Raw genomic sequence first — 26,197 nt, 5'->3', positions numbered from 1 at the left:
TGAAAGTCATCTTTTGTGCCCTGCCCACCGAAAGAAGGCCAACGCTCTTTCTCTTGTGACTATTTCCATTTTTTTTTTCATTTCAATCTCCTTGGGCATCATAACATTATGGTTATACTGCAGTAGTTTCTGGGCCTTTCTCTCTATATTAGCTCTCTGATTTCCAATCCATCCCTCCTTTGGGTATGCAACAACCCAAATTAGTCCAATTAATTTCTTAAAATAACTAATATTATAAACAAAGTGATGAGCCAAGAAATAAAAACAAATTGAATATTTATTGGAAAGGAGGAGGAAAACTATCACTTTTTAGAAAAGACATGATTATATAACTAGAAACCCCAGAAAATCAACTGAGAAACTACATAGCAGGATGAGCTAGATACAAATAAGTATGAAAAATCAATAGCTTTCTGATATGGCAGCAGTAATATGAACTGCCATGAACTGTGCAACTGAAACATGTAATGGGAGAAAGACTTTTTTTGCCTTAACTGCCAATCTGTACCAGAAGTAGAATCCAGATGAGTGACACAGGATTAAGGGATTACCTTAAGTCTGTATAGTTTTTCTGAGATGGTAACTGTTTGCAGCCTTCATGTAACATGGGTGTTCTTCCCTGTTTTGTTTTATTTTCATCTTCTGTTCAAGATTCAAAGAATCTCCTGGTCCAAGTTTCAGCCTGGGCAACCTTGGTGGGGTGGGTGGGTAAGGAACAGGCACAAGAGGACCAATGTGATGTAGCTACTGGGCCCCAAGGCAGTGAGTCACCGGAAGTATCCTGGGAGTTATCAGGATAAAAACTGACAACCATTTTTGACTCTTCTCTCTTGACCTTCACAGACATTCAATGGTCAAGTCCTTTAAGTTCATCTTTTTAAAGATCTCATTGATTTACTCCTTTCTCCTCATTTTCAGTGCCTGTCCCTTACCAATATCCTCAGTAACTTGGGCCCAAATTACAACTGTCCTTTGGTGCTCCTTCAGCTCAATCCTTGACCCCTTGCCCTTTCGGTCTTTCCTCCTGGTCACTCCTCTGACTAGTTAATATCCTGCAGAACATAGGCCTGGAAGGCTAACCAAGCTGGGATAGAATACGGATTCACCTCTCACCAGAGACTGCATGGGTTTGAAACCTAGTTCTACCACTGGGTCACTCTGTGACTTTCACCATATTACTTAATCTTTCTGAGCCTCAGTTTCCTTATTTGTAAAACTGGCCTACCACATAAACAGTAAAAATCATTGTGAGAATTAAAAATAATACATAATAACATAAAGGATCAGTCACAGGATTGGACACATAATTATACAATAGGCATCCAAAATCTATAATTTCTGCCATGGTAGCTGCAGGCATTATCACCCATCTCAGAACTTTGACTCTTTATTTTCCCTCAACCTAAAATGTCCCTTTCCCTTGTTTCCAAATATGCCTCCCTCAAGAATACTTTCCAGGGTGGCTTTTTCCTGGGTGGCTCAGTGGTTGAGCATTTGCCTTTGGCTCAGGGAATGAACCCGGGGTTCTGGGATCGAGTCCCATATCGGGCTCCCTGCAGGAAACCTGCTTCTTTCTCTGCCTATGTCTCTGCCTCTCTCTCTGTGTGTCTCTCATGAATAAATAAAAATAAAATCTTGAAGAAAAAAGAACACTTTACATTACAAGCCCTTTCTACATCAATGCCATCGATGTCATGTGTAGTTAGCTCTTACTACCCTACGTGACTAGCGCTGTCCTAGACAGTTCTTTTTTTTTTTTTAAGATTTTATTTATTTATTCATAATGGACATAGGGAGAGAGAGAGAGAGACAGAGACACAGGCAGAGAGAGAAGAAGGCTCCATGCCAGGAACCCGACGTGGGACTCGATCCCGGGACTCCAGGATCGTGCCCTGGGCCAAAGGCAGGCACTAAACCGCTGAGCCACCCAGGGATCCCCTGTCCTAGACAGTTCAAATGAGTTTTCTTGTTCAGTCCTCACAACAACACTGTGAACCAGATATTATTACTCTGACCATTCTACAGCTGGGCTCTGAGAGAGTAAGTTGCTTGCTGGATATCACAAAGTTGGGCATTGGTAAAACCAGGACTCAAGACTAGGTCTGAGCCCCCTTGCTACCCCATTCTTCTTCAACACGTATTTTCAGGCAATGGTTGGATAAGTAATTTTAATGCGACAAAATCTGGCCCAATCACATCTTCTTTGTCTGTGAAGAAGCCAGTTCTTATTCATCTCCCCTACTCTTACCCCTTTGGCACTTACAGCTGTTTTAAACAACAAACACCATATTATATTCTCTCCTAGACAGTGTCTCTTCTGCATAATTGGACACTCACTATTGTCAGTATCCAGTATAATGTAATGATGCATAATTGGGTATTGTTCACTAAGTGGAACCATAAAGTGATAGTCTGGATTTTTTAGACACTGCTCATAGAGACCAATCTCATTTTTTTCCTAGATATACCTCAGAAATCTTCTGAAACAGAATATAAATTTCTTGCACGTAAGGACCATGTCTTCTATTCCTTTGTGTCTCACAAATTCTTGCAGACATTAGAAACACCCCCAAAATACCTTTGGTTCATAACCTGTCTTCCAACCAGGCTCTCTTAATTGTGGGGATGATAGACCCCTGAATGTATGCAGGACAAAAAGGATTTAAGAGGGAATGATTTTCTATTATTATCTCAAAACAGATAGCACCCTCGGACTCTATACACACTGGGAAAAATATTTCTAATGGTCAGAAGCCAAAAGTAAACTCAGTTTGAAGGCATCAATATAATGCTTAATATGCTACATATTTGGCATCTATTCCAGAGAAGACTGTGTCTCAGGAACTCAGCAAAGGTCTCCTGGGCATATAGGCAGCTCTCACTCTGTCTCCTACAGATTAAATACATTCAGGCTAGGGAATATACATTTTTTAATGCATGAAACATGAGCCAGACTTGACACCCATCTATCAGAGCTGCTTTAAGGATAATAAAATCAGTGCTGCCATTATAAGGAGAGGAAACTTGATAACCCACTGGAGATTTCTTCCAATCTAAACGATTCTATAAATTCCCCTAAAATCATAAAAAAGCATATTAAGGATTCATGTAGGTGTTTGGACTATAAATACAAATTAATTTCTGCTCCAGCTGCAATTTTTCTCATCCTTGTAAGAAGCACCTCTATCTCTGAGGTATTTCTGGGTGAGAAACCAACAGAGTAGCTAAAGATAGACAGGACTCCCCAGGTGGGTGTTTGTTTTCCTCTAATTTCACAAATAAATCTGCATCTTGAAACAAACTGAATTGAATCTTGCTGCTGTCCAAAAACATTTATCACTGAAACTCTGTTTTGTTTGAGGAGTAAAATATAATTGTATACAGATTCAATAAGAATCTAAATGTTCCACTGAGAAATTCTTTATTGAAAATGTTTTGTTTGGACTCTAAGTAATCTATTTATTTCCATTTTAGGTTACTAGTCATATTATTGCATTTGTTTTTACTAAAAAAAAAATCCTGCTTAAACACCTCTCTAATGAAAAGAATTGAATAGTTTCTATCAGAAACTCCTATGATTCGCCCTCTCAGTTGGTTTTGTGAAACTTCCAACTGACCCTTATAAAAGAAAGAAAATTAATTCTTTTTTTTAACATCCCCTCATCTGAGAGCTCAATAACTAGAAATCAAAAGAAAATAGTAAATAACATTTTTTACATATTAATTTATCAACTAATACATTTTTGGCTCACATACTTGCTCCAATTCAATGTGAAGTCAGACACCAAAATAGAAATGAACAAATGGATTGTGGATCATTTTTCCAAATGCATGGGGATAAATGCATTTCCCTAAGGAAAAATGCTCAGTTATGACATCACAGCTGTTTCTCCTATAAAAAGAACTATGTCCTACAGCAAACTATAATTTCCCAAATAAAGGGAATAAAAGATTAAAGAAAAGAAAAGCATGTCAGCAATAAAATCCAAGGATAGCAACCAGATGCCAGGCACATTAAAATACCATATCTGACAAAGGATTGAAAAAAGAAATCTTATACCACTTGAATGCTTAAATGCAAAGTGTTTCCAGTCAAACTCACCAAAGATAAGAAATTGGGATATGTTGTTGCAGTAATGGCTGGATGTGTCCATGATATTTTTTTTTAATTTTTTATTTATTCATGAGAGACAGAGAGAGAGAAAGAGAGAGAGAGGCAGAGACACAAGCAGAGGGAGAAGCAGGCTCCATGCAGGGAGCCCGACGTGGGACTCAATCCCAGGTCTCCAGGATCATGTCCTGGGATGAAGGTGGCACAAAACCGCCAAACCACCTAGGCTGCCCTGTCCATGATCTTAAACAGTCATCTCCTCCATTTATCTTGGCCACGTGATTTGCTTTGGCCAACAGGGCAAGTGTGACACTGTACATGTGAATGATGCCATTTAGATCAACCAGCTCCCAAAAACCTGCTGCCGGCAGAAACATGAGTGGGTCCAGGCAAGCCCGAGAGAACTGGCTAGGTGCATCCAGTCCAAATTGTCAACTCATAGAATCACAGCCTAATAAACGATTGCTGTTTTAAGCTGCTAAGTTTTTTTTTTTTTTAAGAATTGCTTTCTTTCTTTTTTTTTTTTTTTAAGATTTTATTTATTTATTCATGAGAGACACAGAGAGAGAGAGAGGCAGAGACACAGGCAGAGGGAGAAGCAGGCTCCTTGCAGGGAGCCCGACATGGGACTCCATCCAAGGTCTCCAGGATCACACCCCAGGCTGCAGGCATCACTAAACAACTGCACCACCAGGGCTGCCCTAAGCTGCTAAGTTTTAGACTGATTTGTCATATGGTAAAAGCTAACTGTTACCGAGGTCATCACAGAAACTATTTATGGCCTACTCTCTAGGTAAAGTGAAAGGCTGCCCTAAGGAGAGATGGGTCAAGCAGTTATTCCTGAAAGTGAGTTTGCATATGAAATGCTCAATTGTTCTACTAAGCCACTTATAAGCTATGGTTGTGGAGATCCTTCTAAAAGCTACATCCAGGGACGCCTGGGTGGCTCTGTGGTTGAGTGTCTGCCTTCAGCTCAGGGCATGGTCCCGGAGACCCAGGATAGAGTCCCACATCAAGTCCCACATCGAGTCCCACATCGGGCTCCCCTCAAGGAGCCTGCTTCTCCCTCTGCCTGTGTCTCTGCCTCTCTCTAAGAGAGGCATAAATGAATAAACAAATATTTGAAATAAATAAATAAAATCTACATCCAAAGTACAATACCATGACACTGGCAGCTCACATCTCTTAAGCGCAAGCACTGGGCTATGGGCTTGGTAAAGATAATCTCATTTAATCCATACAAAACCTCATGCAAAAGGGATTATTATCATCTGTATTTTACAAATCAGACTCTGCAGCTCAGGGAACTTAAGTAACTTGCTCAGGGCCACACAGTATTATGAGTGAGCTTGAACTCACAAACCTGATTTGCTCCAGAGTCCAAGCTCTTAATCACCAGGTTTTCTACCTAATTCCCCACCCCATCCCCCACAGAAGGCTTCTCCAGTCCACTGGGCTGAGAAATTGTCTACACCAAGAGACCTATTCTCTTCTTCCTGGATCCCAGACAGCCAGATAGAATAGACCCAATGAGGCTGACCCACCTAGTCAAAATCAGAGAGGAGTTGGAACAGACAGTGGACATGCTGGGTTTTGCCCTGGCCCGCTGCCCTCCAACACAGAGACTGGGGAGCTTCAGCACATGGGCACGGGCTATGCCACACAGAATGGTCTGGCCCACCAGCAGTATGTGGCCCAGGCCTCATGAATATGTACCAACCAAGTAGCAACGCCTCCCTTTCCAGTCTTGCGGGGATGTGGAAGGGGGTGGAGCAGAAAGGAGTCATGAAAGAGCTAGAAAAATCAGTGGACAGTTGGGAAGAAGGTCCTTGTTTCTTGCGGTTAGAGAAAGAGTTCCTTTGAGGAGAGGAACGAGGTTTGATGTCTGCTGTGCATTTAATATCTGTCTGTCCTTTGTTAATGAAACCTCTGGAAGCAGGCCTGCTGTTTCTTGGATTCCTGACAATTTAAACAGCCTCAATTCTCTTACTGCTGAGATGAAAACAAGACAGAGGAGAAGTGAGTCCTTCAAGATAACCCCGCTTGGAAACCACTTGTTTCAAAGGAAGGAACATGACCAAAACCCTTCCTAAAGCAAATCAGAAATCCAGTGCACCAGGTGGCTGAGCATCTCCTTGGGTTGGCTGGAATTACAAGTGCTTAAGGTACTCACGGCTGAAAGTATAAACTGGTTTTTAACCTCTGTCTGCCTAAGGGAGCCTACCAGAGACTATCTCTTTTTTTAAGAAACTCCTAATGTTTGTGGGACTCTAACACCCCAGGAAGTTAGTCCTGGCACACTGATAGAGAACCAGTGAGAGGGAATAGAAGGTGGGTGATAACTGAGCAAGTGTGAAGGGACACAGGTTGAGAAGCGTATTGATCTTAAATGAAGCTGAACATGATTTCTTAATGCCACCAAACATCTGCATATTAAAAGCCTGCTCCCGCCAAGGAGACAAGCGGGTCACCCTTTTTCTTAGGCTGCCATACATTTTCTGAGGGCCCACAAACCTCTCCAGCCTTTAGTTCCTTCATCTGTTAAATGGGGCTGTTGCAAAGATGAAGAGGTTAAGCCAGAGCTCCTTCATTTTAGATTTCTTAGATGTGAATAACTCCCACCCACCCACCCTGCCAAGCTCTTGAAAGCACCAGCATGGTCTTACTAATTTCTTCTGCTGCTAAGTTTTAACATGAAATAGAAAAAGACTAACAGATATACTGATGTAGGTTTGCTCTGGTCCAGGGACCGCTCTAAATGCTTTACATATATTAATATAATCTCTCCAGCAAACCCGTGAGACAACCATGATTATCCCTACTTGACAAGTGAAGAAATCAAGTCACCACAGACAGGTTAAGTAACCCACCCAGGGGTTCAGAGCTCGTGGCAGAGCCACGCATTCCAACTATAGTAATCTAGCAATAACATCCATACTATCAACAAATAGGAAATTGTCAGGAGTGTTTACCAATCCTTTCCTTTCATAAAGGAAAGGAATGCACGAAAAATAAAAGAGAAGGCCATTTCAAAAAACTACATAACATTTTACATCTCCAAAGGTAAGAAAGAAGAATGCGGGGGCGGATAAATGCAGTCTCCAAAATTAAAAAGTAAAATCGGCCTTATGCTACCCAGTCATTGTGCTCATGACATTTCAAATCAATGAAACACTCGTGTTTGGGAACATACACATTCTCCCAGCCCCCAGATTAGCACTCGGGAGCTACTGAGATATGATGCAGAAAAAGCACTTCACAACGTGCCCATCAGACATTAACGGTTGCCAAGGCGCTGTAAGATCACAAACAAGCTGCCCTGGAGCCCACCCTCTTAGAATTCACATCAAGGCCCTTGCACAAACCAGATATGGACCAGCATACAGCGCCCCACCGGCAGGCCACATGGATGTATGCACATCTCTGTTAATGGCCAGCATTAGCGCTCTGCTTTCTGAACGACCCGTCTCCAGTTGCTCCTCATCCTCCCTCACACATGAGGAGCAGGTGCAGGAAAGTAGACATCCCCCAGGAAGTCTGAGGACGAGGTAACAGCGGAGAAGCAGCCCACAAGGAGCATGCTGGGGAAGAGGCCTCCTCAAAGATTTCTGACACTTCCAATACTCTTTGGGACAGCAAGACTTTGCTGATGGTGTCTCCCCCTCTCATCTCATTCTCCTTCCCTTTGATTTTGAAACAGAACAAAAATCTGCAGATGGCCTTCTAGCCAGCAGCTTTTGCTCTGCCTTTCTGTCCCCCGGTCTGTCTGGTGAGGGAGCATCTCCTACAATTTCAGCTCAGCTTTGCGGAGGATGAACACGTTATCTGACAACAGAGCGGACAAGAATTATGTCTGGTACAGACTATACCACCAGCAATGGGACGCAGTATTAAAATGCTGCCTTCCATATCTCAAAGCAGTTCTTTAATAATTGACCCATTCATTTGGAATTGGAGAAGGGGGAAGTAGTCATAGAAATGAAATGTTCAGTGGCTTTACTAGGACTAACCATAGAATAGTGGTGAATGGTTCTGGTCTGGCTTCCAATAACTAAGGTTTAGAAGTGGGGTCAGTGAGTCTTTTCTGCAAAAGGCCAAAGGTAACTTTTGTGGACTTCGTGGGCCATATGGTCTCTGCCACAATTACTCAGCTCTGCTGCCCTAGCACAAAAGGAGCCATAGACAATACATAAATGGATGAGTGTGGCTATACACCAATACAACTTGATCTGCCGACACAGAAATTTGAGGTGTAGGGATGCCTGGGTGGCTCAGTGGTTGAGTGTCTGCCTTTAGCTCGGGGCATGATCCCTGTTCTGGGATCAAGTCCCACACTGGGCTTCCTGTGAGGAGCCTGCTTCTTTCTCTGCCTATGTCTCTGCCTCTGTGTGTGTGTGTGTGTGTGTGTGTGTATCTCATGAATAAATAAATTAAATCTTTTTAAAAAAAGAATTTTGAGGTGTATTTCATTTCATTTTTACATGTCATGAGATGTGATCATTTGATTTTTTTCTAACCATTTACATGCATAAATATTATTCTTTGTATGGGCCATGTTGGGTCATCGTTTACCAAACCCTGGTTTAAATGCAGCTCTGGCATTTCTTAGCTGTAAACTCTTAGGCAAGTTTTGTTGTGAAGCCCCAGTCCCCTCCCCTATAAAACAGAAACAATAACAGCACCGGCTCATCTGGGCTTCCTGTGGATACAGTGAAAGCAAAATGCTTTAGCGCAAGGCGGCTGGGCACGTACTCAGTGTGCTATAAATGTGAGCTGTGACTGCCATTCCCCTCCACTCTTCAAAACTCTCTGCAGCTTCTGCCAAATTCATCCAGGCTGCCATAAAACAAGATCAAGGTTTTTCATGTCTCTATCAACAAAGAAACATTCTAGACTTTTCATAATAACAACACTAGCCATTGAGAGTTTATGGAGCCCTAAAACATGCCTCAAACCCTGGATGCATTCATTTTTCAGTTTCCCTCCTAGGTCTTGGTCCCTGGAGTTCAGGAGCTGTGAACCAGAGGGTGAGGTTATCTTGCCCTAAACCAGAAATCATGATATTTTTTGAGCACTGGCCAATTCTTATGACCACAGGCATTCCTCTAAGAAGGGCTTCATGCAGTTCCTTCCTATCATCTTCACAGTAACTGAAGGATGCCGATAAAGTGATGAGCTCCAAGTTTCACAGAAGTGTTTCAGGTTTCAGAGGAGATCTGAAGTGTTGGAAGGTTATGCAGAAAGTAAGACCACATGCCTAGTAACCAGGTGTTGTGGGGCTCCTTCCTGAACCATAGCTCTTGCAAAGAAAGGGTGACTATCTGAACCAATATCCTATAGCCCTGGGAATCTTGTTGAAATGCAGATTCTGATTCATTAGGTCTGGCAAGGTCCTGAGATTCTGCATTCTAACAAGTTCTCAGATGACGCAGTGCTACTGGTTCTAGAACCAGGCTTAGAGTAGTCAGGCTCTAGATGCAGTGAGAAATGTGAATTTTGCCCGTTAATGACCAAAGTAGTCTATACAAGATGAATCAGTGGCCATGATTTTCCATGGTGAAGAGCCTTTGGAGCCAGACTTCTGAAGTCAGACTCATACCTCCACCAGGTGCCAGATGTGTAGCATTGGGGGCAAGTCTTTCAACCTTTCTGTGCCTAATGTTTCCCACCTGTAAGGGGGAAAGGTGACAGCTCTCATCTCTTGGGGTGTAAGGATGATTAAATGAAATAATCCATATATAAAGCATTTAGAGGAATGTCTAACACATTCTAAGTGTCCAATAAATGTAGGATAATCAGAAGATCCTTAGGATCCTAAGAAGCCTTATGAAAGAATTATCCAAAAATGTACTATGAGAGGTTTGTTCCCCTGTACAGCTAATGACTTGAGCTGATCCATTCAAACTCTCCTATCTTTCAGGCTTTTTTACAGTTAAATAAACTAGACTTGCAGCCAGTCAGTCATAAAATTAACTTACGGGAAAAGTTCACCTTGAAAGGGCAGGACCCAGATGCCAACAAAGAAGCAGTGGTTTCCAGTTCAGTTCATTATTTATTTATCTGAGGGGCATGCCCATTCTCTAGACTGGTAGCACAAAGAAATAATGGAGAATGTATATGATAATTTCCTAAGCCACACAAACCTGAACTTTATCAAAGTACTTTTCTTGCTTGGGTCATTTCAATGTGTCACTTTGGTAGGTAGTGGGCTCCCATGCATCATAACCCCCTAAAGTAATTAACTCTTCCAGTGATATGCCGCTATTCTACATATTAAGGGAAATGCCTCAGTGTTTTCATCTATATGATGAATGTTCTGAGTAAGATAATCTAGTATTCATGTTGTGGGGGTCAAGCTTATTTCCTTCCCCCAAATTGTACCTCCTCCTCAGGTGCATCACACTTTATTTCACCCTCCCATCTGGCCAGCTGTTGTTCACTGTGTGCTCACCAACATCCCTGAGGTCTGTGTGTGGGGAAAGCACAGAGCCTAACACAGAGGAACCATGCAATAATGGATGACTGTGATTAGAGCAAACTTGGGGTGCCATCTTTTAAACAAACCACAGTATTACCATGTCATCTGGTTATTGGATATCACCTGGAATGCCAGGTTGTTGATGGGATGGGGGAAGGCCAGATGGGAATGTGGCTGGGAAAATGCCACTGCCTTTTCTGAAGTTGGATTGCCAATTTACCATTCAGGTGAGAAGCTAAGTGAGTAAGGAACTGGGAGGAACAGGGTCTACTGGTTGCTAGTCTTCAGGACCTGTCAAGAAGACATATTTCCTACTGCAGCCCTGAGTCTCATCCTCTCAGCCCACCTCAAAATTTCAGCTATGGATGAAATGCCTGGCACACTGGCATGGCCATCATTTCCAGAACACTCTGGCAGCTTCTGCCTCAAGTGCAGGTGGAGTCGGCTTTTCTGCCTCAGGCCAGGGCTCCCTCAGATGTAGGCATGGATACAACTAAAATATCTCAGTCTGCTTTCACAAGCAGCCCAATGCCCCCAGGGGCAATTTTTAACCAGGGGGGAATGGGGATCAGTGAACAATATCCCAGTCTACCTTCCTTTGACAAGACAACTCTTCAGTCATTTCAGTGTGGCTCCTCAGAGAAATTCCAGTAGAACTGAAACTCAGATATCCACAGAGTGACCAGCTGTCTCCCTCCTTCTACTGGCTTTTCTCCTTCCCAGTCTCACTTTCCTACTCTCTCATTCCAACTTCCCAAGACCACCTCCCAAACTACTGGAACCCAAGCCAAGTCTCATTCTCTGATTTGGAGAATCCACACTGAGACCCCGACCACACCAAAGTTTTCTCAGAGTCCCATAGGATCCTGTACAGAATCAAAGCCTTTGTTACACTGCACTGTGGCTGTAGAGCTCCATGGTCTTCCAAGGCCAAGATCAAGTGGAATCCTGTAATCCCAGGTGCCCTGGCACATAGATGGCACTCAGTAACTATCAGTTGAGTGGATACCAGCAATACATCTGCTGCCTGTGCCCTGGAGGGCCAGGAGGCAAACCTTTGTCTTTGTAAGAATTCAGGGAATTAAAAAAAAAAAAAAAAAAAAAAGAATTCAGGGAATTCTTTTCTGTTTTAGAAAAGCTTAAAAAATGAAACTAAGACAGAGACATTAGCAGCAGGGGGAAAGATATTTTAAGAAGATTCATCTTCTATTATGTCCACCAATGCCTGGTCCCACAAAACATACCCCAGGTTTGCCCACCTTTTTGCTTGCCTCCTCAGAAATAACCCACCTTCATTCACCTCTGACCGTCTATCCCCATAAGACACCTACAGCCTTTCCTTCTCCTCCCTCCTTATCTCCTCTTTCTCTTATGATTTTTATGCTCTGTACTTCCATCAAGGAATCACAACAAAGGACTAGATCAAAGAAATTATAACAAGTAAAAGCTGATTTGCTGCTGCTTTCTCTTAAATCTCTTTCTCCCATCAGGCCTTGAAGCCAGAGGTAGCAAATAAGCCTCCTGTGGGTCAAGGGTGGTTGGAAGATATGTTTCTGGGGAGTCTATACACTGTTCTAAAGTTGCCAATATTTAAAACTCATTATAGGGAACAGAAAAAAATTCACATTTCAAGCTATTCTTGAAAAGTTAAAGATCTGATGACATGAGAGCATAGTGGAGGGTAGGGTTAGCTGCTTCCTAGACAAGGGATCTGCAGCCCCTATGTACTGTAGTCCCCAGCATTGCCATTTGCCTCTGATTCTGAGGCCCCTGTCCATTTTAGTTTGCCATTTCTAATCATGATACACAAAGTTTAATGTGGTCTTTCTTGTTACCTGCCTGGTCCTAAGGGGGGGTATATTTGAGTTTGCTGTTCCATATTTAAACACTTAGAAAAAACACGTCCCAACTGCTATTTATGTTTCTTATATGTTTAAGTGCCTCTGGCAAAAGGTTAGAGCTTCCTACTCTCATGCTATTATGCCATTATTTGGAATCCCATCTTGATGATGATGATGATGATGATGATGATGATGATGATGATGATGATATAATGATACTTAGGTAATGGATAGCAGTCACTCATGGCACATATGCCTGCCTAATCCTACAGATGCTATTTTGTTTTTTAAAGAAGTCATTAACACAGAATGATTCAGAAGACATGAAGACTAAATGCATTAAAAACAGAAAGAAGAGGCTACCAGGAGGCATGTCTCAGATATGCTTGCATTGCCCTTGCTCTTTTGAAGGGAATAGCAGAGTGGACTGGTAGGCAAAAGAAAGAAATCTTTCCCATCCACACCTTAGATTCCAATTCTCACAAGAATGCAGACTTCTTCATCTTACCACTGACGCTATAAAGTCAAGCTCAAGAACCATTTTCATCTTAACTCTGAGCAAGGGGAGAACTTTGAGTGCACCACATGAATTAGCATGCTTAGGCACACTAAAAGGACACTGACAGTTTGCATCAAGTTTATAGATCCATAAAGTCACAGTAAATACCAGACTCCCACAAAGTTAGAAGTTAGTAACAAAAACGAAAAGGCAACAAGAAGAATAATTACCATAATGTCTCAGAGCTCAAAGACAGAACTTAAATGGCTATGAGACATACCACTTACTGAACGACCACCATTCTTCCAACATTTAATCAGTCACTAAACAAATAACTATCTGTGGGCAAGAAACTAGGAATGAAATGATCATCAGGACAGACACAGGTACCACTTTTGTGAAGCTTATGGTCTAGCAAGAGTCATTAAGCACAGAGTTACAATTATTTTGTTAAGTACAAGTGTAAGGATGGCATGAAAGAGAAGTCAAGACATAGGAACAGGTACCAGGATACCTAACCTAGGAATAAGGACCTCTCTGAAGAAAATAACACTCAAGCTAAGGCATAAAGGTTGAGTGTAGGAGTTGCCCAGGCAAAGAGTCTGTCCTTCATTATTGAGCGCTTCTCATGTGCCCTGCTACCATATCAGGCATTGGGGTTAGAGAAATGAATTATCAAGTGCCTTTCCTCAAATAACTCAAGTCTATTGGGGTAAATAGGCTTCTATCTAATCTGCTGCTAGAAAATGATGGGGTCTCTTCATTACCATGTAACAAATTAGTCATTTAAAAAATGTTCTGATACTCAGAGGAATTCAACCAAAATCTTCCTAATTGCAAAATGTTCTAAGTGCAGAGAATTTCTCAAATAATTTTAAAAAGCAGATGACACTGAGAAACTGTCCAATCCTGTGGAGCACCTGGGGCTTCCCCAGAATTACAAGGTGTGTTGTCTGGGGATATATGCAAGCCCCAGAAGGAAATATGCAGCAGGGACAGAGCAACCCAATCATCCAAAAGAAAGGTTACATGAGGGACTGAATAAAGGAGAGTGAGGCTGGGTGTTAAACCTTGAACTGTAAAAAAAATTGTTTTGTGGTTAATAATGTTAACAATAATAGTTATGTTAATGAGAACATTGTTAAAGATAACCAAGCATACTGGCAAATCTTATGTGTACTTAAGAAATTCAACTCTGGGGGGATCCCTGGGTGGCGCAGCGGTTTGGCGCCTGCCTTTGGCCCAGGGCGTGATCCTGGAGACCCAGGATCGAGTCCCACGTCAGGCTCCCGGTGCATGGAGCCTGCTTCTCCCTCTGCCTGTGTCTCTGCCTCTCCCTCTCTCTGTGACTATCATAAATAAATAAAAATTAAAAAAAAAAAAAAAAAAAAAAAAGAAATTCAACTCTGTAGGTAAGTACTGCTACTGTCCCCATTTTATGAATGAGAAAACTAGAGATTAGAGAAGACCAGAAAAATGGCTATTAATGGTCATATGGCAGAACAAAAACCTGACAATGAAAGTCCACAAAGCATGAGAGCTGCTGAGTAAAACGACACATTCTTTTGATTAAAAAAAAAAAAAATAGAGTGACTGGACTCACTGAACAAGGGGCTTGGGCTCTAATGGCCATAAAATGATAAAAGATAAGTTGGTGCTAGGCCTGTGTGAAGTGGGTAACTGGTACTGAGACTCCTCCACATAAAGTTACAGACTTAACAGGGTTACACCTTTGGTGAAAGAGACAATAGATGGAAATCTACCCACTGGGATAGGAAGACCACAAAGAAGTCTAACAATGTCTCCTAGGCTTTGAGTGAGGAAAAAACTTTGGCTGTGTGGAGAATTTATATTCATGGCTCTTCCATCACAAGTCTTTGGGGTTCTAATATACATGAACCAAGTTGTCCAAGAAGCCCCAAGGTGAGAATTTAACATTAAAAATTATCCTAAGCAATTGATATCTTCTAGGGCACCTGGGAGAAACAAATGAAAGGATATAGCCTTAACCTGAACCATTCCCAAGTCCTGTAAACAAAGCTTTTCTGAAAATTAGTCCACAATCCAAAATTACAATACAAAAGTAAAAAGATCCACTACAAATCAAACTCAGTAGTCATGTATACAATAGGAAAGACCACCAACACCTTCAACTAATAGAACAAGCAGATGAAGACTATAGAATGTTTAAATTGATTGAAGACATAGAGAAAGAATAAAAACATAATAAAAAATCAAGACACTATCAACAAAGACCAGTCATATGGAGGAAAACAAAAAACCCTCTAGAAAATAAAAATAAAATCATTGAAAACAAAATCTGTCCAATTGGCTACTAGCAGATAAGCACACCTTAAGGGAGACTTAGTGAGTAAGAGGACAAAGCTGTGAAAATGTAAAATAAGAGATAAAGAGAAGAAAAATATCAAAGAGGCCAGTAGATAAAGAAGAATAAATGAGAAATTCCAACATATATCTGGTAAGAGTTCTAGGAGTGAATAAAGGAGATAAAGGAAACACTATTTTTTTTTAAGATTTATTTATTTGAGAGAAAGAGAGAGAGAATTTGTACATGAAGCCAGGGAGGGGCAGAGAGAGAAGGAGAGAGAAACTCAAGCAGACTCCAAGCTATATGGGACTTGATCTCATGATCATGAGATCACGACCTGAGCCAAAAACAAGAGTCAGATGCTTAACTGGACTGTACCACTAAGGCACTCCAATAAAGCAGATACTATTCAAAGATTATTCAAATTCAGATTCAGGAAACAGCAAATCCTAAGCACAGTCAGCAAAACTAAGTTCTTATCAAATGCATTGTGCTTTTCCAGGACACCAAAGACAATGGGCAGCTCTAGCAACCAAACAGAAGCAAAGGCAGGATGCCTGAGGAGGAACACAAATCATGAGTCTCAATGGCATCACTAGAAGCTAACCCAAAGGCCTTTTAGCTTGAAAGTATAAACAGAAAATACAATTTCAGCTTATTTATGAGTATGGCCAAAATAAAAATATTTGTAGATACAAAAGAGAGTATTAGCCTCTGAAAATTTTATCACTGAAATAACTATGAAAGGATGCACTTTCAAAAGGAGATGGAACCTAGAAGTAAGGAATTGGGGATATGAAGAAAGAGAAAACAGAAGAACTGTGGGGCACCTGGCTGCCTCAGTCGGTGGAGCATGTGACTCTTGATCTCAGGCTTGTGAATTCAAGCCCCACGTTGAACAAAAGAAAACAAAAGAACTGGTCAACATCTTGATAAATCTGAATAAATATTCATTGACTCCATAAAATCATGATGCTGACTAATGCTGGCAGGACTACAGTGGGTATTTGGAGTTAAAGCATCTAGGTCCTCATGTTATTAAGAATAAGCATATGGATCAACATCAACTATGGATTGGTTTAGACTTGATGTCCACTATGTGTGTTCAATTTTTGAGGAAATCCATAAGGCAGAGAGTGAGAACTACATTGAGCAGTGGTAGCTATTCAGAAAATAAATGGATAAACCAGGAAAAGGAGAATAGGGAATAATGAGGAGAGAGAAGTAACCAGTGGAGTGCAAAAAGAGGGAATAAAGAAGACTTAATCCAATAGAATATAGGAACAGACCTTTTTCAAGTATTAAAAAAATCAGGGCAAATAATAGAAAATAAGTAGGTAGAAATAAACCTAAAATTATCAATAAATACAAGTAGGCTAGACATACCAATCAAAAGACAAATATGTCAGATTGGATTTTTTTTTTTAGATTGGATATTTTTTAATTACAAGATACCCACCTAAAATTTAAAGACTCTAAAAGTTTAAAATTATATAGTACTTATGCACAAAAGCCCCAGGTAGAGTTATATTAATATCAAACAATTTTGTAAGTAAAAGCATTAAGGATTAAGGAAGGTTCTCATATAATACTAAGGGCACAATTCATCAGGAACAAATAACAACTGCAACATTTTACTCACCTTACGAACATAATCCAAAATGTACTTAAAGCAAAGAAAGTGACATATCTACAAGGAGAAATAGATAAATCTCCAAACTTTTTTTCAGTGATTATGTAGACAAAATTAGGAAAGATACAGATCTAAACAACACAATTAACAAGGTTGATCTGATGAACGTCATAGAGACTCATGAAGCTTGAACATGTAGAGAACATAACACTTTCAAACACATAAGCATCTGTTAGAAAAACTGACCACTTCAGTTGGTCCCAAAGCAAGTTTCAACAAATTCCAAAGAATCAGTAGAATACAGACCACAATGCAAAAAAAAAGAAAAAAATGAGAGATCAGTAACTAAGTGATTCCCTAAATGCATATATATTTGGGAATTTAAACTTATACTTTTGATTACCATAAGAGGAATAGCAGGTATTACTTACTCTCAAAGGATAAATAATTCTGAAAACAGAAAATATTTAGAACTAAATGAAAATGAAAATACCATATTGCAAACCCTGTCGGGAGGAACTCCAGAAATCATTTAAAGTATGTTTTATAGGTACAAATGCTTCTAATAGAAAAGCAGATTTAACATTAATGAGTTGAGCACTAGTCTTGAGAAGGTAGAAAAAGAGCAGAATAAATCCAAAGCTTATGGAAGGAATGAAGTAATAAAATTAAAGCAGTCAATGAAATACCAAACAAACTTACCACAGAGAGGTTTGGCAAACACAAAATGTCCTTTGTAAAGCCAACAACGCAATAACAACTGGGGAGGCAAAGTAATGCGCTGGTACAGTGCGTGGGCTCTGGAGGGGACGGTCTGGTTTGAGCTGCCACTCTGCCACTTCCCAGTTGCATGGCTGTGGGACGTGACTTGTGGCTGGGTTGATGGAGTTATAGCCTGAAGCCTGAACTACCCACCACACCCCGGTGCCCACGCACTAATTGGTTATCCTTACCACAGGACTTCCAAGTTGTATACTCCAGTGGGAGTATCTTTCTCCCATAAAGAAACTGGGTATTAATGCCCCCATTTAACGGATGGAAAAACTGAGGTTTGGAGAATTTATGTAAGTCTCCCTCAAGTCATGTAACATAAGGCATTGGAGCCGATTCAAGACCAGATCTTTCTGACTCCAGTTTGCCCTCCTAACCACTATGTTCATCTATAAGAGAAGAGGAATACATCCATGGGCCATTCAGCATAGCCATGCTCTGGAAAGAAACTTACTATATATATATATATATATATATATATATATATATATATATATATATATATCTCCAACCTCACGGACAATGTCTTTTTAAAGTAAAAAGTGAAAGAGAAGAGGCAAATGCCTTTTGCTCATGTATAGAAATTCCTGCTCTTATTAATGGTAACTCAGCAGTTAAGAGCATGGGCTTTGGAATTAGAAATAATAAGGATAGCTGCAATATTTATTAAACACTGTGTGCCAAGCATAATACTGAGCTCCTTCCATCTTCACAACATCCCTTTCCACAAGTTCTGTTATTAACCTATAGTACAGATTAAGAAACTCAGGGGCAGAGAAGTTAACTTCACGCAGCTCTAAATTGATTCCAACCCAGCCCACCTAACATGGGAGCTTACGTTTTTATCCATACTGCACACCTAGAGCCCAGCTTCCTCATCCACTGATTGGAGGTGACAATACCCCCACCCAGAACCGTGAAAAAGAACTGAGACACGTAGGGAAAGCCACCAGGACAGTATAGGCTGGTGATAACAGCCTATACTTGCAAAGACACAGGCCTAAAAGGATGTTAGCAGTCCTGATTACTCCAGAATAACTGAATGCATAAAACCCACAAAAAGAAGTCTTTCCTTCCAGTTCATCTCACAAATCTTCAAGAGGACAGATCATCTGTGCTCTATGTGAAAGCTTATTTTCAAAATCAAAATCATAGCATTTCCCATTTTATAAAGATTTAAAGAAAAGTATTTAAAAGAATCTGACAAATAAAACTGTAGAGAAGTGGGGGATAAAGGCTTACAGCACCCAACGCACTAAGTCTAGCCTTCAACTTAATTTTCCAGAATTCTTGAAATATCAGTGATGGCAGCATAAAAGACCAATTAATCATGTTGTTTGTTCTCTGTGTGTGAGTCACTGTTGCCATCTACAGTTAAAGATGGGGCGTGCAATGCTGCCAAATAGCTAATTCTAAAAGCAGTCCTAGAGAAGGTGATGCTCAGAAAACATGCTTCCTCACTGAGTCCAGAAAAGGAAAATGCTACCTGCAGAAGCAGCTCTTTCTCAACCACTTCTTCTGTCTTGCTGATGAGACGCTTCTGCAGGGTGTGAATCTTCTGTATCAGCTCAAAGGTACTGGGGTCACTGGCCTGTTCAGAGGCAACAAAGTAAAGCAGCTGAGATATCACCAGTTCAAAACACTGAAGTTTCTATGTAAAATAATTATTGTCTTATTAAAGTGTATTGCAAACCTGCAGACCCCATACAGAGAGAATTAGGACCAAAAAAAAAAGCATAATAGATTGCAATGGCCATCAAAAAAGAAATGAAGTTTGGCTAATAGCTTACCTACTGGCTCTAGTTAGCCAATAAGTGGAAAATGAATATGTTTGTTCCATCAGGGAAAACAATGATTATACTAATAATAACAATAATGAGAGCTACTATGCATTATACCTAATTCTTTGCCACCATCCAGACACAATGCTAAGTGCTTTTCGTACAACATCAAATTTTAGGCACACGAGTTCCTTTAAGACAGTATTAGTCTTCCCCTTTTACAGAGAAGACAACCGTGGGTCAGAGGATTAAGTTGTCCACCCACACTGGTAAGGGTCAGAGCTGGATTCAAGCCCAGATGTGCCTGGCTCGAAAGCCTGCAGTTCTTCATTACTATGCTCTGAGGCTTTTCCTCCTATGCCCTCTGTTTCCGAATGAATGAGACAGGCTTCCCTAATTTATTCAAACTCAGGATTCTCCTTTGGTAATTGCCAACAAGAAGATTCATTATAGCCTATGATGAAGAAGGTTTCTAGGATGTGGACTTCTGCTAATAATGGGCAACAAAACACGACCATGGCATTTAGCTCTCAAACGGGGTTATCAATCCGGAAAGCTTTGAGGCACTTTCAATAACTATCTATGTACAATTCAAACAAACGCTACAGTTATAAATTGATAATCTGTCCTCTCGACTTTGAGCCAAAGTTCTGCTTTCAACTGTACTGACATTTTGAATTAATCTAGCAGCTAAATATTTTCATCTGCTTCCCTGAAATTTTCTAATTTTTAAATAGAAATTGACATGGAATTGGAAACTGTAAAGATTTGCTTGAAAACACATGGAATAAATGAATGAGACAGTAAATGAATTTTAAGTCTTCAGCTCTACTTCCCCAGACACATCCATATTATTGTTAGTTGACACCACTCTTGGCATTTAAAGAGGAATAAATGAGGGTCAACATCAAGGGAAGAAAACATTCCACTGACTGTGACTTTGCTTAAAAATACTAAGCAGTGCCAACTGATATCCATATACTGGGAGTATATCTGGCGCACATTCATCTGGCAAGACTGGATGTTGTTAAAATTCAAGCCTCATGTTTACATAACAATTTATAATGCATTACCCTTAATGTTTTCTTCATTAAAAGGAAAAAATAGGAATGAAAACCAAAACTGACCTGGCTGGTTGTACTTTCTTATGTCATATACGTCTATCCTCCCAAACCCTAATTGTTAGTGTGGTCAAAGCCCCTCCTGGCACCCACATGGCTGGCTACAGCTCTGAGAGATGGCCATCTGTTTTTTTCTTGAATAAGCAGGGCTTGTCTTTACCTGTTATCTGCAGGGCTGATGGTAATATCTATCAGGAAGTCATAAAATAAAATATGAGGTTTGTTATCCATCACCTACCAGTGAGACTTTGGCAGTGTCCCCAGATCCTAAGAGAAAGGGTTTGGCTAACGCAATGCTAGTCCAAAAAAAAAAAAAAAAAGAGCTAGTTGACAAGAGCCTTGTTTCCTGCTGCAACATAAAGAATGCAAAGACAAACTGAAAGAAGGTATAGATGCTGGTGGCCAATGTGGCTGAAGACGATCAGCAACAGAGACAGGCAGCCTGAGGATAATTGGTTGACCAAAAACTTCTCAACAGGAAAAATGTCTATTGGTGAAGTCAGTTCACAACTTCCCCTGGGTCTTCTTTAAACAGAACGGATCTTGTCCAAGACTTTTTAAACAAAACCCAAGTAAACCATCTGGTTTGGGAACAACCCAATTTACCTTTGATATAGACAATTTGCATAGTATTAAATAAAACCAAGCTCCTTCCTGTGCATTAGAGAGGGGACAGTGTAGGGTAGGAGAATGGATCTGAGGAGGAGAGGAAGGCTCCGCCAGGCATTACCTCAAGCTTCCTCCACCTGTGCACATTCATGGGGTTCTCCAGTTCCTCCTCCAGGGCTCGACATCGTGTCCTCTCCTTCAAGAATTCTCTTTGCATGTGGAAAAGCTCCTGCCTGAATATAAGACAAACTGTCTTTTGCTAAGAAATTCTCCACCCATTGTCTATAGCCATACCACCCTGAATGCACCCGATCTTGTCTGATCTTGGAAGCTAAGCAGGGTTGGGCCTGGTTAGTACTTGGATGGGAGAAATTCTCCACCCATTTGAAAAGCATGTCTTTATGTGGCTATAGACATACAGCATCTTATATAAAAAGTTGGCATCAGGGAGACTTCTGTGAACACAAACCAGCTTCCAACCTGGGCCAGACATAGATATTATCAATCCTTAAAGTGCACAAACTTCAGCATTAGCTTGAATGAAAGTACCAGAACTTCAGAACCATGATTCCAAAAGCCCGAGGAATTTACAAGTCAATGGAAAGAACAGGGAGGAAGTGAATTATAAGAATTTCAATATACTCTAAATATCTCTATATAAAGAACAATCTATCTTTTATGTTTTACCACAAAATATGGCACCTGACTGCAGGACATTGAAGCTCTTGTGGTAACTTGACAACAATTAGGGCAGTGCATTGCACCCTGACTTCACATTGGAATCACCTGGGGGGGAGCTGTGTGACCTACCTTTGCCTGGACCCAATCCCCACAGAGATTCCACTTTAATTGGTCAAGCATGTCACTTGGGCTTTATAGGTTGTAAAGTCCTCCTGGTAATTCTAATGTGCAGCCAGGATTGAGAAAAATCAAGTTAGAAGTGATATTTGCTGTTCCACCACTACACAGATGGCTGCAAAAGTCCTGAAGAACTAGCTCTGGCTCAAAACTACTTCTCCAATCTGCAGGAATTTCTAGCAAATAGGCACCGTGCTAGAGCCATTCGCAGTGCTCTGTGAGCTGGCTGCCACCCTATGGAACAAGCTGCTTTGTTGAGGGGTGGAGAAGAGGCAAACACTCACATTGACATGGGCAATAAGGATATTATTATCTGTCCTCGTCTGCTGTGGGTGTGCAGATTACTAATACCAAGCCATCTCTTTTACTTAATTGCTTCATTTAAACCAATAATACAACTTCCCCTCATTAGCAAGACAAACCATTAGAATTAACTGCATGATGTTCACTCAACAGGGAGCTCAGCACAAGCTGCTTAGAATTAAAAGCATATTTTTAACACTTCAATCTTCTAGAGTATCGTCAGAAGAGGAGGGTCAGAGTATTAGCTACTGCTACTGACAGCTTATTTTGTTCAAGACTCTGCTCGGCACATTGTGTTTGTTTTCATGTTTAATTTTAACTACAAGTTTAAGAGAAGTTAAGGGATTTGCCCAAGGTCACACAGCTTGTGGGTGGCAAGGCTGAGATTGGAATTCATACCTGCCTGCCTCCAATATCTTTAGTAAGTTATCTTTCCATTGAAAAGAAAAAATAAAATCTATTATCTACAAGCCAGCGATACTGACTAGGAATGGGTAGAACTTGGTCCTTTGTGTATATAATAAAAATAACTCATGGCTGGCAAGTTTAGTGATGATCTTCGAGATCATTAGAATGAATCTGTTTGTCTTCAAAATGTCAATGGTGGCATCTCTGGATAGTAAACTTATGCGTGATTTTTTAAGCTCCTCTTTACATTTTTTCTCCATTTGCCATGTTTTCTACAATGAGTTTGTACTACTTTCATCATCTGAAAAACGAGTGACTCTAAAAAAATAAAAAGTATTGATCCATCTTTGATAATGACAACTTCCCTTGCTATTCCTGAATATATTCACTGCACCTAAATATCAAAACTATCTTCTAATTCAATTTATTTAAAAAGCTGATGCAAACCGTGTCCTTGTCCCAAGGTGGTCAAGGATACTGTTCATCTACAAATCCATGGGGAATAAGGTTAGATACAGAGACAACACCAGGCCTCTTATTTGGTTTCCTGCAATTGCCTATATAAAACATGGTGATGTTTTCCCAAAGGGGAAGTAGATCTTGTATAATGCAAGATTTAAAGCAAGAGAAGGCGCACTAAGCTAAAGTGAAAGCTGCAGAAGATAAATCAAGAGTGAGATATAAAATTTGGCCACCTTCTAAGGAAACAGAGTTTTCAAATAGTGATTAAATTTTTCCCTTCTTTTCATTCTGTGTATAATTCCAAGAAAAAGATGTGCAAATGTTACCAGGATTAAATTTAAATATTGCTGCTCCATCGCTTACATGCTGCCTTCTTAAATTCTAAAGAGCTCATGGGGGAAATGATTTTCTGAATTGTAACTAGGTTGGGTCTGTGATTTGTCTTGAAATTTCTTTTTTAAAATCCAGAATACAAGGACGCCTGGGTGGCTCAGTGATTGAGCACTTGCCTTCCACTCAGAGCCTGATCCTGGAGTCCCAGGATTGAGTCCCACATTGGGCTCCCTGCATGGAGTTTGCTTCTCCCTCTGCCTATGTTTCTGCCTGTGTGTGTGTGTGTGTGTGTGTGTGTGTGTGTGTGTGTCATGAATAAATAGATAAAATATTTTTTAAAAAACCAAATAAAATAAAATCCAGAATACAGGGATCCTTGGGTGGCTCAGCAGTTTAGCACCTGACTTCGGCCCACATCGGGCTTCCTGCATGGATCCTGCTTCTGCCTCTGCCTATGTCTCTGCCTCTCTCTCTCTCTCTTTCTCTCTCTCTATGTGTGTGTGTCTCGTGAATGAATAAATAAATACAATCTTTTTTAAAAATAATAAGTAAAATAAAATCCATAAGACATTTATAAAAAATCTTTTTGCACTCACTTATATTCCCTTGAGAGGAAACTAGTCCATTTTGTGTGTGTGACATAGAATGGGTACAAGGTAGATTCTAAATTACGGAAAAGTTGTTCTCATTATTTGCTAATAATTCCATCATATAAAACGTTAATTTATACAACTTGATAAAGACTTTCCATGACCAACAAGTAATGAACATAAGGTCATTTCAGAAGCTCCCCATAGACCATAGTGCCCTCACCTCTGAAGGGCTTCCTATTACCTGAGTTCATCAACATTAGCCACACTCCTGGCAAGAATTCCCTTTTCTCGGCGAAGTTTCTTAATCTCGAGTTTGAGAATTCTCATGTCCTCCACCCTCTGGTTGTACTGGCTCTCGCCTTTATTCAACACAGATTGTTGGATCTTGATCTTCTCATAGAGCAAAGCCAATTCGTCATTGCGCCGAACAAGCTGAGACCCAAGGATATCTCTCTCGTTGATGACCTAGAAAAATAGGGAAAGGCATGGTCATCAGGGAACAAAAAGTCTCACTTTTCATTATGGCAGCCTCTTTCATTCTGTCAAAGATTTCTCAAAGGCCTATGTGTGCCAGGCATCCAGTGGGCAATATCCTGCTACACGGTCAACACTGAGCTCCTCCCATATATTTGCTGTCCCGTTGGAAAGAGAAAGAGTACGACAAATTATCCATCATCATCATCATCATCATCATCATCATCCACTATTTCTTGGCCCATGGGTGTTTGGGGTGTTTGATTTTTTCCCAATCCATTATTTTATTGTTTAAATTTGAATGACTCTATGGTGGGCTAGCTCTTGCCAGTTTCCACCACTCCTTACTGTCTTACACTGGCCAATTTGTCTTTTTTTCAACCTGCCAAATCTCTGAAAGCATTTAAGTTTCTAATCCCCTAATTATACCTTTGAGTTTCTAACTCCAGAATTATGTAATTATTAGTTGCAATTACATGTGAGCAGTTAGTCTTGTATTAGAATGTAAGCTCCCTGAGGACAGGGACCTTACTTTCCTGTTGGCCAGTGCATCCCCCGGTGCCTCGGGGATAGTAAGTGCTCAATATGACTTGAATAGTGAGTGAATGTTTCATAATTAATCAACAGAAGATGGCTTTCTATTACTGTTCTTCCAATAGATTGAATGCAAGAGCTTAGAGGAGAATGAGGATTCATGAAAAGTTGAATCAAACAGTTATGTCTGCTGATGAGGTTTGCAGGTCCAATGAGGAGATATTCCTACCTGGTCTAATTCCTTCTTCTGTCTCAGCCTCTCCCCATCAGCCTCAGCAATGATTCGCAGGAGTTTTCTCTCTTCCGCTTCCTGCTTTTCAATGAAGTGTTTGGTCTCCAGAGCTTGTTGTCTTAGTTTCTGCAGCTTGGCCTGACAAAGAGTGAAAGATACAGACAATTTTTGCTCTAGGGCAGTAGGACCTGGGTCTTCATGGCCCAGATTTAGAGGCACAGTTGTTCTTATATTCTCCTTTGATGTTTCATTTAACCTGGCTTGATCACTCTCACAAGCAAAACAAGCTCCACACACACACACACATACATGCACACACACAAGCCTGTAAAGAAACAGCAGTGCATGTTGGTGGGAATGTGAACTGGTGCAGCCACTCTGGAAAACTGTGTGGAGGTTCCTCAAAGAGTTAAAAATAGATCTGCCCTACGACCCAGCAGTTGCGCTGCTGGGGATTTACCCCAAAGATACAGATGCAGTGAAACGCCGGGACACCTGCACCCCGATGTTTATAGCAACAATGTCCACAATAGCCAAACTGTGGAGGGAGCCTCAGTGTCCATCAAAAGATGAATGGATAAAGAAGCTGTGGGTCTATGTATACAATGGAATATTCCTCAGCCATTAGAAACGACAAATACTCACCATTTGCTTCGACGTGGATGGAACTGGAGGGTATTATGCTGAGTGAAATAAGTCAGTCAGAGAAGGACAAACATTATATGGTCTCATTCATTTGGGGAATATAAAAAATGGTGAAAGGGAATAAAGGGGAAAGGATAAAAAATGAGTGGGAAATATCAGAAAGGGAGACAGAACATGAGAGA

The 26,197-nt window shown here is 40.7% G+C and overlaps 1 protein-coding gene across 1 annotated transcript in view; it reads right to left on the bottom strand.

The window, feature by feature from the left end:
- Positions 1–26,197, bottom strand: part of CFAP58 (cilia and flagella associated protein 58) — a 99,177-nt gene that overhangs the window by 30,518 nt on the left and 42,462 nt on the right. The window contains exons 12-15 of the mRNA XM_025467138.3: positions 25,368–25,508; positions 24,372–24,595; positions 21,295–21,406; positions 19,149–19,253 (exon numbers count right to left, since the gene is read on the bottom strand). Of these exons, the coding sequence (XP_025322923.1) occupies positions 19,149–19,253; positions 21,295–21,406; positions 24,372–24,595; positions 25,368–25,508 (582 nt within the window). The remainder of the gene's footprint in view (positions 1–19,148; positions 19,254–21,294; positions 21,407–24,371; positions 24,596–25,367; positions 25,509–26,197) is intronic.

Source organism: Canis lupus, chromosome 28 (genome assembly GCF_003254725.2).
Source record: "Canis lupus dingo isolate Sandy chromosome 28, ASM325472v2, whole genome shotgun sequence".
In the NCBI taxonomy this organism is placed as follows: Eukaryota; Metazoa; Chordata; class Mammalia; order Carnivora; family Canidae; genus Canis; species Canis lupus.
This window is presented reverse-complemented; position numbering and strand designations above follow the sequence as displayed.